Source organism: Trachurus japonicus, chromosome 11, assembly GCF_045865225.1.
Source record: "Trachurus japonicus isolate A0001 chromosome 11, Traja_1.0".
In the NCBI taxonomy this organism is placed as follows: domain Eukaryota; kingdom Metazoa; phylum Chordata; class Actinopteri; order Carangiformes; family Carangidae; genus Trachurus; species Trachurus japonicus.
In genome coordinates, this window is record NC_140917.1 from 19351133 (window position 1) to 19367519 (window position 16387).

The 16387-nt window shown below is 41.4% G+C and overlaps 1 protein-coding gene across 9 annotated transcripts in view; it reads right to left on the reverse strand.

The window, feature by feature from the left end:
• The window catches only part of LOC146978668 (ras/Rap GTPase-activating protein SynGAP-like), a 34017-nt gene extending 20397 nt beyond the window's left edge, over positions 1-13620 (reverse strand). For 3 of the 9 annotated variants that reach the window (XM_085791516.1, XM_085791518.1, XM_085791514.1), the window contains exons 1-4: positions 12245-12396; positions 9420-9587; positions 2143-2231; positions 1724-1845 (exon numbers count right to left, since the gene is read on the reverse strand). In XM_085791516.1, the coding sequence (XP_085647642.1) occupies positions 1724-1845; positions 2143-2231; positions 9420-9570 (362 nt within the window). In that variant the 5' untranslated portion in view covers positions 9571-9587; positions 12245-12396. Of the gene's footprint in view, positions 1-1723; positions 1846-2142; positions 2232-9419; positions 9588-12244 lie in introns of all 9 variants that reach the window. The other 6 variants (XM_085791512.1, XM_085791510.1, XM_085791513.1 and 3 more) reach the window with 5 other exon arrangements.
• Positions 13621-16387: the final 2767 nt, after the last annotated feature.

Below are 16387 nucleotides of genomic sequence, written 5' to 3' on the forward strand. Positions count from 1 at the left end.
CTCACGTCAGAATAAAACAAGAAAAAGCTGTCACGAGAGCCTCCAGAGCTGCGAGCTGCCGCATCCTGACACAATCGGATGATAGAATTCACACTGACAAGATCAACGTGAGCCTGTTGTAAATCGAGCAGTCCCTCCAGAAAGTCCAACAGACTTGTGATGTTAATATCTTTTACCAAAATTAGGCTTTTGTTCGCTGTCCTGTTGTATATCAATAATAAGACTGCACGTTTATACAACTACATATTTATGAGGGGGGGGGGAGTCCCCAGGTCAGACAACCAGACTATGCTCGTTGCATCTCCTGTCTGTCTCTACTGCCTCTATCACATGAACTCATAAAATTGGAAAAACAATAGGATGATGGTACATCATGGTAGGATTATGGTAGTCACAAACTGATTCAGAAATGTTTGATAAATAATCCTCAGTAACTAAATTTTGCTAACATTATCCATCCTAAGCAAATGGTAATCTCAGACGAGGCAAGACAATCCCCTCAGTTTAGTGAAATGAACAATAGACTGTTTATTGTCCTATGAATTCAACTTTTATGTATAAAAGGATGTGATATAATACTGCTTTGTGACGTCTCTTTAAATAGTAATTGCAATATTTTAGTAGTGTGTCCTGACCTTGCTCTCAGTCGAGCCACATGTTTGGCCGAGACACCATAATACAAACAGGACAACTTCACACTTCACAGTATGAATATAACAGGTTTCATAAATATCATCAGTCTCCTCAGTAACAATTGCAGCACACTCTTCAATACAGAGCACTATAATTAGAACATCTACGCTATACTGTAATCACAAACAATACATAATCAGCTGATAGGTTAAAGGCCGTGTAGCAGCAGCAAAATAAAAAAAAGGACGGTAGCCTTGGGCAGCAAAGGTGAGAGGTTCCCATGCAGAGGAATTGTAGTGCAGTGTGCTAATCCACTAAAATAAATCAGCACACAAAGCAGCATGTCAGCCATCCAAGCAAGAACAGATTTCATTGTTTATGGATGAGTTGTGTCAGAGGCTCAAAGCTGCTCACCATGTGAGTGTATAAAAAGGCTTCTTTTTCCAAGTTACATTTACTGTATGTTTCATCTTTGTGATGGATGTGGAGCAGAACTGTGAGGCCCTAGTAGTGGAAATCAAACTATCAATTAAAGGCAAAATGCCTAACGGGCTCATCCTGCATATATCCTCCTGTTGCTTGATCATAACAGACAGATTATGCATTTACAATGTCAGAAATAGCTTTGATTAGGGGCGGTGCGTGGCGCAGTGGTTAAAGCGGCCGCCCCATGTAGAGGCTACAGTCCTCAACGCAGGCGTCCCCGGTTCGAATCCCGCGTCGGGCAGATCTTTCCTGCATGTCACCCCCCACTCTCTGCTTCCCCCTTTCCTGTCTATCTCACTGTGTACTATCAAATAAAGCCAAAAAAATATACTTAAAAAAAAAAAAAAGAAATAGCTTTGATTTGATAAAGTTAATATAAACCATGAGGAAACACACAGTTGATTTAAAAGCCTTTCCATAATGTATTTGTGGGACCTGTGATAAACTGACAACCTGTCCACAGTCTTCAACTTGGCTTTTGCCCAGAACATCCTGGGACAGACTCCAACCACCCATGAGACTCAGAATATGCAACCAGACTCTGGATGTGTGGTGGTGTAACCATAAAATTACAGCAGGGCTTCACACTGTCAGTGTTAGTTACCTCTCTTGGTCAGCACTCCGAAACCGGGGCAAAATCATCTGTCTGAAGCTGCTGGTCCGGTCCAGTTTGGGCTGACTTTTAGCCCTCTTGATGGAACCCTTCAACCTTCGATTGAGAAAACTCTGAAGATTTAACAAAGGAAAAATGGACAAAAAAACACAGTTCAGAAGAGAAGCATATGGCACAAACCCATAAAAAGAGCCGTGATTAATAAGCACACAAATGTATGTATGGGAATTTTACAGTTTTGATTCCTATCTATGAAAGTGTCAACTCTCATTCAAGCATCAAATTGTTTTTGCTTCCCTAGTGAGAATTAGTAATCTACAATATCAGACTGGACCCCAAAAAAAGCCAATCTGTATTTATTTTCTGTAAGAGATGGCACTGTAAGATATGACAGGCTTTGCTGTACTCACCGGCTGTCTGAAGGGCTGTGGAGTGGTGTTGGGAGGGGTTTCCATGCTTGACTGTCTTACAGAGGCAAAACTTGCCCTGCGAGATTGGTCTATGAAGAAAAAATGCCAAAAAGAAATAAGAAAATGAAAAAAGGACAAAAGTTGATCAATAAATATGAAATACAGACACAATGGGTTATTCTAGATACTATAAACTAGTTTGTGTTTGATTTTCTTTTCTGCATCTGGCTACAAAAACAGAAAAAAGATGCTGGTGTTATGTTACACCTAAAGATGCAATAAGTTGCACCTTTTATGACCCACATTTAATTTTCAATTTCTTAAGAGAGGACCATTTTTGTACATTATCACAATTTATAACAATGTCTTATTCAGAGTTTATTATTACCCTGGAGCTGCCTTGGTAACATATATAGAGAGAAAGAGAGTCCAAAATCACAGCAACAGCACACGCAAGCAAGCTACCAGCACATCAACAACGCAGAATAGCAGGTGGACGTGAAGCTCACCAACAAAGACAGACAGCTACAGCCTCCAAAGAACTACAAAGAACAACAGTGTGACAGTCTGAAAGACGCTTGTATGTTGTCTGCAAAAGCAGCTATTTTTCCTCCCTGACACTTAAATACGTTTTGAATCTAGCGGAAAATGGTGTGGGAACTATATTGGACACCTATATAATCTGAAGAGGAGACACGCTCTTATGAGTCATCTTGAAGCTCCCAGGCTTTGTCTGACTTTAAGCCTGTGCAAACTCTGGAACATGGAGCCGGATCTATAAAAGTATGAGCAGCTATCTTTAGGGAATCAGATCTGATGCTTCCTCTATATATGACTGTGTGCTGACTAAAAAAGACAGGGCCGAGGCCCCGGAGCAGGGGAATCATGAATACTCCATACATTGCTCTTTATCTCACCATACAAACAGAAATTCAAGAGGGTTTTTAAAAAAAAAGAAGAAAAAAAAACAGCAGAATGAATGTGAGTTTTGGAGCACGGTGTAAATTTCCTCCCTCTTTCATTCCTAATCGTCCTGTTTCTTTGCCTGGTGAATCACTGCCCATATGCTCCATTGGTTTGATTCAAATCAGTCCGGTATTTCCCTCATTGAAGCAATTTCCCCCTGTCACAGAAATCGTTGACCAGTCAGGTGCGACAAAGAATAAGGAAGCCATCTCTCAGTGTAGCTGGCTCGATGCGTAACTACAGTATAATCATTGAAAATAGGGGACAGAATAGTAGCGGTAAGCCTTGATGAGACTGATGCTGTCCTCTGACAACTCTTGTGTTGACACATTGATCAAATGTGAAAAATATGTTAACCGCTACCACAGCCTCCGTGTCAACTGAAAACTACAATAGTGGGACAGATGTATCACTTCCTACCAGTTTAAAGATCAGGGCAAAACATTTATGAAATACCTACCCTCCCTTTGCTTTAGGAACATGATGTTACTAGTTTACCCCACACAGATCAGGGTTTGTGACGACAGAAGTACAAAGGGTAGCTAAAGGTAAAATGTGTTCCAGTACTTGTTAGAACCACATTCTTCTTTTTATTCATGTTTTCAGCTATTGTTAGGTTTTTATTCATCGCTTAAGTCGGTTATAATCAATAACATCCATCATACATTTGATCCTTTGAAGCCACAGATTCATGCATAGATTAGTCTCTTAAAGCTAAAAATGTGATCAGGCCTCATGTTGATATTCACTCGCGCGCTTCTATTTTTATCTCTGATTGATCCGTTGAGGTAATTTTTTTCTTTTTTCTTTTCTTTTCTTTTCTTTTTTTTCTGAAATTACCCATTACCCAAAGGAGCTGTTTTTTTTCCCTTTGCTACAGAGAATCAAAACACTCTGTCATCCTATGATTTCCCTGCTCCCAAAGCCTGTAAATAGGCTACTCTCCAGGTTCTATTCTGAATCCCAGCTAATTGTTTGGTATCCATGGAAACAACTCCGAGGGCTTCTACTTGAACCGTAGAAGATATTGGCACACAACTGCACAATAAAGATGATGAAAAAGTAACATGCAGCACACAACACACAGCGTTTGTGTGACCTGATGCTCAGACCTATCAGCTGCCCGCCCGCGAGGGGGAATCGTCCTCAGCTGGAGGAAACGTTTCAGCTTCCATTGTGTCTCATGTGTTTGGGGCTGAATCCTGACACTTCTGTGAAGGCAGATCGAACGAGGATGCGGAGGAAAATTATTGTTTAGCATCTTTTTCCGATTCTAACGCGGCTGTTCGGCTAAAAGAGTCACCTGCAACATGTGGTGCTCTAAGTAAACGTGACATACTAGAACACATGGATGTGTTCACATGGGCTATTCTGAATGTAAATTGCTGTCAGGACGGAGTGTGTGGGCGGCAACAGCCTCTAGCTAACTGAGATGCAGAGGGAGAGAAAGACAGAAAGAGGAAGACTCTGAGTGGGTGTTGGAGAAACATACTCAACCTTTACTTTTCTTTTACTAATACATATTTAGAAACTTGGTTGCTTTTTTAATAAACTAGACAAAACCATAACCTCTTTATAGGAGGAGTATGGTTATAGTTAAATATAGAACAGTAGGCTATAATGTAGTTAAATATATGCAGTATTTTTCAAGGGAGTGATCACAACCTGCGCAGGCTTAGAAAAATATAAATTTAAATACTTGCTTCTGTAAAAACCATGAAATATAGCAGCTATTCATTTACCAAATAGTTAGTACTTTATAATCACAATTGCATAGAGTCATGAAAAAACTGAAATTACTGAAACTATAATTAGGGATGCACTGCTCCAATCTACTGGACTGCCTTATCAGCTATGATGAAACCCTCATTTATTGCATATAAATGCTTCATTAAACAATCAAACTTGAGAAATTGCCATGTTTTCGAGGTATTTGGTCATAAACCAAAACATTTGGACAAAAGTCAGGGTACCATCAAAGTCATAGGACTCTGGCCACCACATTTCATGGCACTCAATCTAATACCTGTTTGTGGATCAAAGTGGTTTGACTGACCGACCCACGGATAATGATCCCAATGAGTTCTACACAGACTTTACATTTGGAAAAGGGAGCATAATGGCACCGGTTAGCACTGTGTATGATCAGATACCATGAGTTGAGGTATCAGGATCAGAGAAATGTTGGATTGGCGGGTCTTCAGCTATCCTAAATGCTGCCTGTTTGTTGGGTTGCAGATGCACTTTCTTAAAAAGAAAAGGCTCACTACTCTATGTGAACAAGTTTTCACACGTATTACAAAACAGTTCACAGACCCACACAGTTATTTAAGTTATTTTACAGTTTGACTGCGTCCTCTCAAGTGACGCCTCTGTCATCTGGAGGACACAACTATGACTAAAGTAATAATAGCCTTGCCAAAATTCCCACAGAGACTGGTGCTAGGATGATATATGGCTTTCAGGATGGTCTGTCTATATATAGTATATTTGTCATTTTTAATGGAAAATCACACCAGTATGGATGCTTTTGCTGATGCCAAGAAGAACACTAAAATATGAACAGTCAGTAGCATTGTCACTCATGGTGAGAATGTGCGATTGTTTATATATGTAAACGTCAAAATGTAGGCTACCCTCTTTACAGCTCTAATACATTTTCTGTTTTGTCACATATACGAGCCCGTTCCAGTGTTGTGAGAGCTACAAAATACATAATTTACATCTCATGGTACACCACATTTAGGGTGGGAGCCGACCCATTTGGTAAGGTGAGTGTATTTGATTTTATTGTGACAACTGTAATGTCCATTTTGGAACGACAGCGTTTCCAAAAACAGATCATTCTCAGTTGTTATGTCTGGTCTGGAGACTTCATGACAACGAGGAGCCTCTGGTGACTGGGGCAGATGTTGCATCTATGTCATATGGACGTCTGTGTAATTACGATATTCTGACTGACCACATGACCAACAATAAACTGGTAATAATGTCTGGGAATTTGCCAACCTTTCCAACAGCTTAATGTCCATAAAAAAAATAAATCCTGATATAATGGTGCTGTGAAATGCAGGATGCCTACAAAGAACTGTTGAACAAGAACAACTGGGAAAATGTTATCAAATTAAAGCAGGTAATTAAATTAAAGCAGGGGTTGGTTTTTTTTTTGGGGGGGGGGGGGTACAAGTATCTGGCATCTATTCAACACAACACAGTGTTTTTTAACAGTAACATGATGCTGAGGCAAAAGTTTTTGTTTTTGTTTTTCACTGAGGACACTGTAACTGATCTGCTTTATGGTAATTCATAGTTTACACTGTATGTACCTATTCAAAAGCATTTGACGACACAGGATATTAATTTAAAACTATAATTACTCCCTCACAGCTACAGTATACGCATCTGCCAACCAACCAAGATATAGAAAATAGTGTCACAATCTCAGCTCTCTGAGTCACAGCATTGAATAGTGGCCAGAGGTGATTTTATAGAAAATGTTAATGTCATATATGAAGTTGACCTTTGGCCATCTGGATATAAAATGTAATGATTTTTATCAGTGATGCTGGACGTTTGTTTTAAACTGTGTCATAATTTCCATATAATGTGTGAGTTGTTTGTGTGATTTGTGACATCACTGTAGCCTTGACCTTTGCCCTGTGCCCACTTAAGTCTAGTCAATTTCTCTTTGAGTCCGAGAGTACCTTTGTCCAACAATCAAAGAAATTCCCTCAAGGAGTTACTGAGTCATCGCATTCACAAGAATATGGTGGATGAATGAACAGACGGGCAAATATGAAGGTATTCTTTTAGGGAGACAAGGTCAAAAAACTGAACCTTGTGACATGTCTGTGACTTCGACCTTTGACCACAGGAGTCTAAACACATGTAATTTATCCTTGTTTCTATAATGGTATATTAGAAGAAAATCCTTCAAAGCTTTACTAAGATATTGTGTTTAGATTAACATTTGACCACCAAAATCTAATCACTACATAAATATATAACACCTTTGATGAACGTTCTCTTACGATATGTCTGAGAATTTAGACTCAACGCTCATGTTGTGATCAGGAAGCTCACACAATGATCCGTCCCGATGCTGGCTTAAACAATATGATGTTAGGCAACTGTTTGTGGATGTTGAGTCTGCAGCGTTATTTCAAACAATAACTGCAACATTACATTACGTGATCATGACACCCCAACTCACACAGGTCAATGACTGACATGTGACCTCACCACTGTAAGTCTCAAGGTGTCAACAAGCTCACAAGAGGCTGAACAAGCCTTCTGGATGCACTCATTTGGCAGACTGTCCTTGCCTATACCTTGTAAGTTGGCAGATGCTTTTATCCAAAGCCATGCGAGAGGTGAAAGGTCTTCATACAGCACTAAGAAGTACAAAGATCTGGATGACTAATTATCTTTACGTACCCAAGAAAGGCTACATAAATACAGATTGATAAAGTACACTGGGTCAAAGGTGGCTTACATGCCATTATTAATGCATAACAGTGTCACAGCTGTTGAAAAACCACACACACAGTGAGTGTGTGTAGAAAGTTAAGGCCATTCATTAACAGCGAGCTGTCCAAACAATCAGTTTGAGTGACTGACAGGAGCAAAATCTCACTACATCAACCTTGTGGCTCTTTGACAAGCCAGCAGCATCGCCCCAGGAGGTTTGATGCCGTTCAAGTGTGAGCAGTGATTTACAGAGCGCAGAATGACGTTGGAGAAGCCAAACACACAGAGACATACACCGCTGGCATTTAGAGAATCACCTGCCTGATGGAATAAACTCTTGTCTCGCAACGCCTGGTGATTTCAAATGAAAGGTGAATAAACATGAGGGCTACTGTTGAATACAGTTAAACTGCCTTTTGAGTACAAACTCAGGAACTGATATATTCAAACTGGCTAAATTATGCACCCTGCATGATGCATGCACTCAAAAGTTGAGCAAAAATAAGGACCGGTGACACTTCCGACTATGTTCAGTGGCACTCCGGCGCTATGTTTAGATACTGCACTGTAATCAAGTAAATGTAAAATGCACAGAAGAGGCAGAGCTGCAGGATTTGAAAGCAGAGGTGGGTGGAGGGGTTGAGGAATCAGGGGCAGTGTGGGCGCGAGGGAGCCACGGGAAAGAACCTGCGATCTGCTTGAAAACTGACAGATATTTTTGGAGGAACAGAAAGAAAAGTGACTTCTAACATCCTGCAGTGTAACCACGGTTTCTTAGGGCCAAGAGACAGGATTTTTTTCTTTCTTTTTTTCAAATGTAAATGCTCTCTGAGCGGAGGAAGGCATGAGAACAGTCACCTAAAAAAAAAACACACACAATCTGAAGTAGCTCTCCATCACGCGTGTTTTCCAGCGTTCCCAGCTCTCTCCTGCTTGTCCCTCTGCCTGTGTGTGAGCCAGCCAAGGGGAGTGTGGCCTAGTTACCATAGGAACATGTTTGTAGCGTGTGCACTGCTCTCCATCAACACTACCTTCATTTTAGCTAATGTATTTAGAAGCATTATTGCTGTGCTTGTAAATGAGCAGACCCAAATTAAAGAGCTGGAAATGGTGAAAATGATATCCTTAGAAATTAAGCAGTGATTCGAAGCTCTTATCACTGACTGTTCTCAGCTACTTCTGTATTAAATCACCACATTATAGTTCACATCAGCCAAGACTTCCCCAGCATTATGAACCATCTCTTGTTTGTTTCAACTCAAAACAACACTGGCAGGCTAAGTGTTTGAGATGAAATAACGGCTTTACATGCTCCACTAACTCACAAAAAATTATTTGTCTTCCTGTTCTTTCGTGGGAGCAGAAATGGCAGCTTTCATTTGTGGAAGTAAAGAGCACCGAGAGGAGGAGGAAGACTCGGAGAATGTCAGAGCTGGAGTTAAAAGGTAAATGGCGCTATCAAACCTAGCGGATGTCAAAATTAAACTCCAGGAGTGTGACAAAGCAGGGCTCAGAGAGTGAGTGATGCTCCGGTGTAGGATTGAGTGGTAAAAATCCTCGATATATTGAGGTACTGTAAAGCTTCGTGGCGCTGAAAAGCACAGGAAAACGAGCAGAGCGGCACAGCTCGGGCTAAAGTGTGTGTCAAACCTTTCATTAACCATTGCCAACAGACGTGTCGATGTGTGTCAGAGAAAACGGTGCACATATAAAAAACATTTAGAACAGAGAAAAATAAAATCTCATTGGACCACAACAGACTGGAGACGAGGCTGAGAAACTGCAGGAGGGACAGCTGACAGTGCAGAGACGTCGACCGGTTTGGGGCCAAACCGACTCACTTGGGGTTAAAACTCCAGATCCGCCACAGCAAACCTCCGCTTGACCAACCAACCCAAACTGACTCTGATGCGGCAGCCACGTCTTTGAAGATGTGTCCATGCAGCTATATGGCACAGACACAGGTTTGTTTGTGTTTTTAGCTTTTGACATTGCTGGCCCATTAGTCACTATACAACAATGACAAAAACAAAAAGAATACAAGACAAGTATTAACAGGTTGTTGTGCTTTCAGAATAACAAATAAATGAAAGTAAGTTCAAAATCCCCCCCCCCCCCCAAAACAAAATGGTTAGAAAGTGCATCATTTCTGGCTCATGTTTTGCAAAAAAAACAAGGAGAACTGTTTGAATTTGGGAATACAGTCACACCTTCATGTTACATACCATAATGAAAAAAACTGAAAGCCGGCAGGACACAGCAAATCATGATTTTGAATTACAAGTCACACTCAACTGATCGGAGCTGCCCTTTATAGACTTGTAAGCAAAATGTCATTATGCTGCTTAACCACAAGCTGTTTCTATGATTAATTGATAAGCATTCCTACAGACACATCAGCATTTGATTTCCATGTTTTCCCTGACTGGAACTTCGGGAGAGGAGGCTGAATGCATTATACATATTTCAAGTGTCATGCAGGCAAACGGGGACAACTTGGAAAACATTCAGGATATTTGATCAGCCTCTCATGACCATGGACATGACGCCAGCTTCAGCAGGGACTGAACAACAGCTGTTGGTTACAGGCTTGGTTGCATGAGATGATAACTAGTAAGGCTGTCGACTTAAATGAGGCATCTGAAGTGGCTAACTCTTGCTACAGATTAAGAGGAAGATGATGCGAGGAAGGGTTTGTTGAGCAGCTCTGCGAGGACAAAATTAAGAGTATTTTGTGGCAGTAGGTTGTTAAATTGTTCTAAGTGAAAACAGAGGCTCAGGATGGAAAAAATCACTGCAAAGATTTAAAAAAAAAAAACTTGTTTTTTCTCTCTTGGGTTACTCTTGAAATTATAAGGAAGGGAAAACAGATCGTGGCTAGAGGCGAAATAGAACAATTTGAGAAGATTGCAGGACAGGAGCTCGTTGACAGACTCCTCTAATATATATTTTTTGTCTTTTAGAGAACATTCGAACAGACTGACAAAGCCTTTCTGTCCTTGGCAGTCAGAGAAAGCCCCCTCTGTGCACTGAAGATGGCTAAAAAGCAGCAGAATTACGACGGGAACTTGGTGTTGGAGAAGAGTCAGCTCTTTGCCGGCTGTCAGGCTCTCGGCTGTCGACTGTGGCAGAGTGGCAAGAGGACCAGATTCTCACCCGCTCACTAACAAATTAATTCCATCAAGATATGTGCAATATAGTTCTTATCCCGCATAGATGGAAATTACATATGGAGGAAGATGAGGGAATCCTGCAAGGGGCAATGAGTCAGAGTGAGCTGGACTTATCTCGTTCTATCGAGTGTGCAGCCTCAGACATTTCATTAACTGAGACTCTTCTCTCTCCACTGCATTATGTTTTTTGGTTATTTTTTTTTTGTTAAGGTGGGGAACTGTATTCACAAGGACACAGTCTCTTGCAATATGAAGATGGTGGCCACCAATCATATCATCACTGTTATAAAGTGTCCAAACATCAGTTACATTTGTTCTTATGGAGGAAAACTGTCACCACTGTCAAATCTCCTTTTTTATCAATTACTAATTCAACCCTGGGAAATCCTGGTTTGTATTTTACTTTGGAAGTTGGGTGAAATTACAGAATCATATCTTGACGCATCATTATGCATATCTGAGCTCCCAGAAACCCTCCTGTAGTCGGTGCAGGTGTTCACTGTGCAACACCCAGTGATAGCTAATTAGCAAACTGCAGGTATCAGTGAAATCTCTGCAAAATGGCATTAAAAAAACAACAACTCTGAGCTGCTCACTGCCAATCAACCGAGAGCCATGCACTGACTTTGTGCAGAGATTACATTTAAAATTCTCTTGAATAAATAACTCAGATGAATTTATAATATTCCCCCGAGTGTGCAATGATATAGGAGTAATTTGATTATTCTATGTACAAGATGCACCCTGAGGGCAACACTGGGTAAACTGTGACACCTTTGGATGCCACGAAATTGCATTCAGAAAAAAAAAAAAGCCTGGATAACTTGATAACTAGATTTTGTAGCACAAACTACATTTTGTGTTCTATGGAAATTCAGCAAGTGATAATGTAAGGCCTCATATCCTCCGAAGAACATGGTGCATAATCAGGCCTGTGTGAAAACTGTCTTATCAAACAGCCAGGAAGTGCTTGCAGGGGAAAATTTGGATTTTGTGCCAAATAACCAAAACAACCAACACATTTATTAGGAGAATGTTTCTAGAATAATCCATACGACTATTCTGGGGGGGAAAATCCTACTGAAAAAACACATGATTGACATGCGCACTAGGTGGTTATATGAAATCATAAGGCTATATCAGATGTCATGCAGCCTGCAATGGATCGCCTTAGAACAGGTTACGGTTCAGCACAACTCTGTATCTGAACACCTGTCCTCTGTCTGCCGGTGTGTTGGACACCTGAGCAGCAGGAGTGACCTTCACAGCTGTATCAACAGCTGCTGTACATCCTGAGCTGTAGACTTAGGCTGCATACAGTAGGCTACACGCTTTTGTAAGGTGGACACCCATCAGCTTTAGCAACTCAATCAGTGGGCAGCAGCTATCTCTGACTGCACTGTGACGTCAGGTGAATATACCGTATAGGATATGGCAAGTTTTAGGGTGTGAGACACTGTCCCCTCTGTCCACAGTGGATGTACAACACTTACCCAAAAACTCAGGACTTCCTGGTGATGAAATCTTGACAGCTTAGTTACATCTATGGATGCAGACTGTATCCTGTGGGTTTCCAGGGCACTTGGGAAGGGGCTGAGGTTCCAGGTTTAACTTGCTTTGTTTTGTTTTTTTTGGGGGACAAAGGTAGAATCAGTTTGTGCAGACCTGAGAGACGTTTTCCAAATAAAAAGGCCGGTGTTGTCCTCTGTGAGAGACAGTTGTGTTTCAATCATTAGGGCCAATGTGTTGTGTTCAAAGCAAGGCAGCTCTTGTTTCTCACCTATGCTGCAGTGTGTCCGTGCATGCCTTTTGTCAGGTGTGAAGGCTCCAGAGAGGGAAAAACGTGAAGCTGGCTGTCACAGGGATCCACCTCCACCTTCAGCTCAGTCCATCACTGTAGCCACAGCTTGCCCATCAGCGGCGGCGGCTCTGTCGTGCAGCTCAGCAGCTCTCTTCTGCTTCTCCTCCCTCTCTTCTCCCTCGGCTCCCTGTCCTCCAACTCTATTGCAATCCAGGAACTGAGATGTGATCCCAACGCAGCTTCTTCGGTAATAAAGAGAATCCCTTCTGAGGACGGATTTTGTCATCTTAATTGTTTGTTCTGGGCGCATGTGACTTCAAACAGCCCCTGCGTCGCTCCAGTATTTGAGAATATTATCAACTCCTGTTTGTGCTTTTTTTTTTCTGTATAACGATCCACAGAGCCAATTAGTTCATCACTTACATTAAAACACTCCACAGAGATCAGCGACACTTAACACGGATGCTGTACGGTTACGTCTGCAGCACTGTGCACATCAATCATGCCGATTACTGATATTGAAATAAGGATAATGTTGGAGGTGATGCCTGTGGGCTGTGCCAACTCTGAGCATCACACGGACCTCACTGCACACCGCGCGCACTAAAAGCACAAAAGCATCACAATAAACATCCCAGGGGTATTTACAGGCGAAATCCCGATGTTGTGCAGCAGCAGCAGCAGCAGCAGCACCTGAGCATCTGTTTCATGTACATTTTTCTTTTCTTCTTTTTTTTTTTGACGTGCTCCTTGTTTTTCTAGCTCGGCTGATTCAATCTTGGAAAGCGTCTGTAGTTCACCCTGCGTGGCATAACGACGTCCCCATAATCCAAAAAAAAAAAAATCGAAACGAGGGAGGTGAATCCGGTGCCAAATTTGACGCTGTGTCCTTTGCGCTCTCTCGCAGTCCGTCACACCTAATTTCGATTTAACGGCGGCGCTTGAAGAAAGGTGCTCGCTAAACCGAGAAGTCTCTCCCTGGAGGGCGGAGATAGTGCGTGAGATAGACAGAGAGAGAAACCAACGCCTCCAAAGGAAGGCGAGTCCGCCCTGCGCTGCTCCATCTCTGGAGTTTGTAACACCCGAAAATAAAAAACCAAGTGATGACGGCCGGCCGCCCACTGCGCCGAATAATTACGACGGAGATGAGGATGGGGAGTATAACAAAGTTCATTGAAGTTACTTTTTTTGAATATGCAGAGTGGTTGCTGCTGCACTTTTAATAAGGCTGAACTTTGCACACCTGAAAAATCTCCATGAACTTAGGCTATTTTTAGCCAACAGCAGGTGGGGAAGTGGTGCCTGTCATTTGGGATCAGTCAGACAGAAATAGGATCTAATACATTTCCCTGTAAACAACATTTTTAATAAGACAACACTCTGGGCAGCAGCTGCGGAGCCCATTGGTGACAAATGGGGGAAATAAGAGGTGGGCTGGCTCAACAGATTCTGATAACAAGATCCCCTGGGCCCAAGAAAAGCCTCAGGTTCACAGAGTAAGGATGGGGGGTTTGTGGGGGGCGTCAATTTAACTTTGCTTTGGAACTTGAGCCACTTTGACTTTTTCACCAGACAACCCTGGGATTGTTTACTTACATCTGCAGGTCCCATCTTCACTTCACTTCACTTCACTTCACACACTGCAACTTGTGGAAAAAAACACATGCAAAGACTCAGTTGTGCCACAAAATCTTAACAACATATGCCAACACACAAACGCAACACAATGTTAGTGTTTCCAGGGTGACAAAAAAGTTTTTGACTGTAGAAGTGCTGAAGACGGCTTTCCTGTTGAAAAAAAGGGAGTTTATTTTGACATAAATGTCACATGATTCAGATGTTATTGCAAATGTGTAGCCTACTGTTAGCTTAGCATTGGTATTTGTCACTTTTTGTGGTCCTGAAAGCATCTCTGTTGTGTTGTCAAATTAATGTTTGTTGTATGTTGTTTTCTGAATTCGTAGCACGTTCGTGGCTTTGCATGTGTTTTCTCTCAGGTTGTAGTGGGTTGAGCTCTCAGGGCCACCGTAGGTGTGAGCATTCAGCTGTCTGAGTGAGCTAAATCAAGTCATTCTTTACTTCTATTGCATGAAATTGTCCATCTGTGTGTGAACAGTGTTTCCTTGCCGAGACGCAGTGGAGGTACAGCAACACTAAAAGGCTAAAAGTGTAACTTTTAGAGGATACACGCTGGATGTGATTCAGATTTCTGCCCCTGGTGTTACAGCTCCTGCTGCTGCTGAACTGTGCACTGCTGCTGCTGTCCTGCTACAAAAGGAGGAGGAGAAATAACAAAAGACCAACATCATCTTCAGTGTACAACATAGGCAGGAGTGGACTGTTTATTGACGCCTTGAACAAAATGTGACCCTCTCCCTTTAAAGCTCTCAGTGATGTTTTCTGTGTTTGAAAAAAAAAAAACAATACCCAGGAGAAATTAAAGTCATTGGGTGACTCATTTGGATTTTAATAGCCTATAATCTGTTTTATTCTGGTCACTGAACAAAAGTGTCCATATAGGTGGAGAAGTGTGGAGGCAAGAGCAATTGTTCCAGATGAAAGGACTGTTTACTTTGCTATATGCTGTGTAAACACGTTACATAAATGTATTGCTAATTATTAAAATCTGATGTGTCATAGATCATTTTGTGGGACAAATATATAAAGGAGGTCTTATGTAAATCGCTAGGTGTTTCCCCTCTAAATCACAAACACGGTGCCAGTGTTGAACTGTGGGTATGAAATGGAGATGTGAGTAATGATGACCTTTTTCCTAAACCACAACAGCCCCCTGAATAAATCATTAAAGGTTCAAAGAGGGTAAACAGACTACATTAAAACAGAAAACAGATCAGCAATTGCTGTCGCGTTTATAGACTGTGACATGGCTCTACTTTACACTAAATGATGGATGCACTAGAGTCTTTTGAAATGTTTTTTCCTAGTATAAATCAAGCACTTGCATACACAGAAAAAAGGAGATTTAGCTAAACCAGCTAAGGAGAAGCAAAAAAAACCTCTATTATATTGGTGTTTCTCAAAAAAAAGAAAAAAAAAAAAAAAAAGAAAAGAAATATAAAAATAACTTAGGTTGGGACAGTGTACGGCACAGGAAGGCTTCAAAAATACACCACAAATATAAACTGGAAATGACACATCCTCACTCTTTCACTCTCAACCCCTCACTCAATCACTCACATGCACACACACACACACACACACAAAGAGACACACAGAAAGAAACACATCTCCATGGAAACTGATAAAAGAATAGCTGGCCTGCAAAAAGAAGAGATTGACAAAGCATATATAGGAACTTAGATGGTCAGCAAGTAGCAAATTTATGGAATAAAGAAAAAATCCAGGAGGATTTTGAGGTATGTAAGAACGAAAAAGGGACGGCAGTCACAGGATATTAACCGTCTACAGAATAAATAAAACAAAACAAGAAGGAAACACTACTCAGTCAAATCTTGTGTACAAACAGAAGCATCAAATACACTCTCAATTAAATTATCTTCTTATTAGTTGTTTGTTTTTTTCTTGAGGGGGGAGGTTTAAATTACAGGATATAGTATATTTAACTGGCTGATGCAACAATGCAAATCCGCCAGAAAACCCACCGAGCGGAACGATTTGAGAAAATATGAAGGAATGAAAGTTACGTGGATGTTGCAGATAGCAGAACAGAGAGGGTGGGCAACGGCAGAGGGGAGAGGACAAGGGAAGGAGTACAGCGCAGAGTACAGCACAGTACACCACCTACACTCGTCTCCATGGCAACTACCACACTAGAACGAGTGATAATGCAGTTCCCTCTCTTCCTATTCTGAAA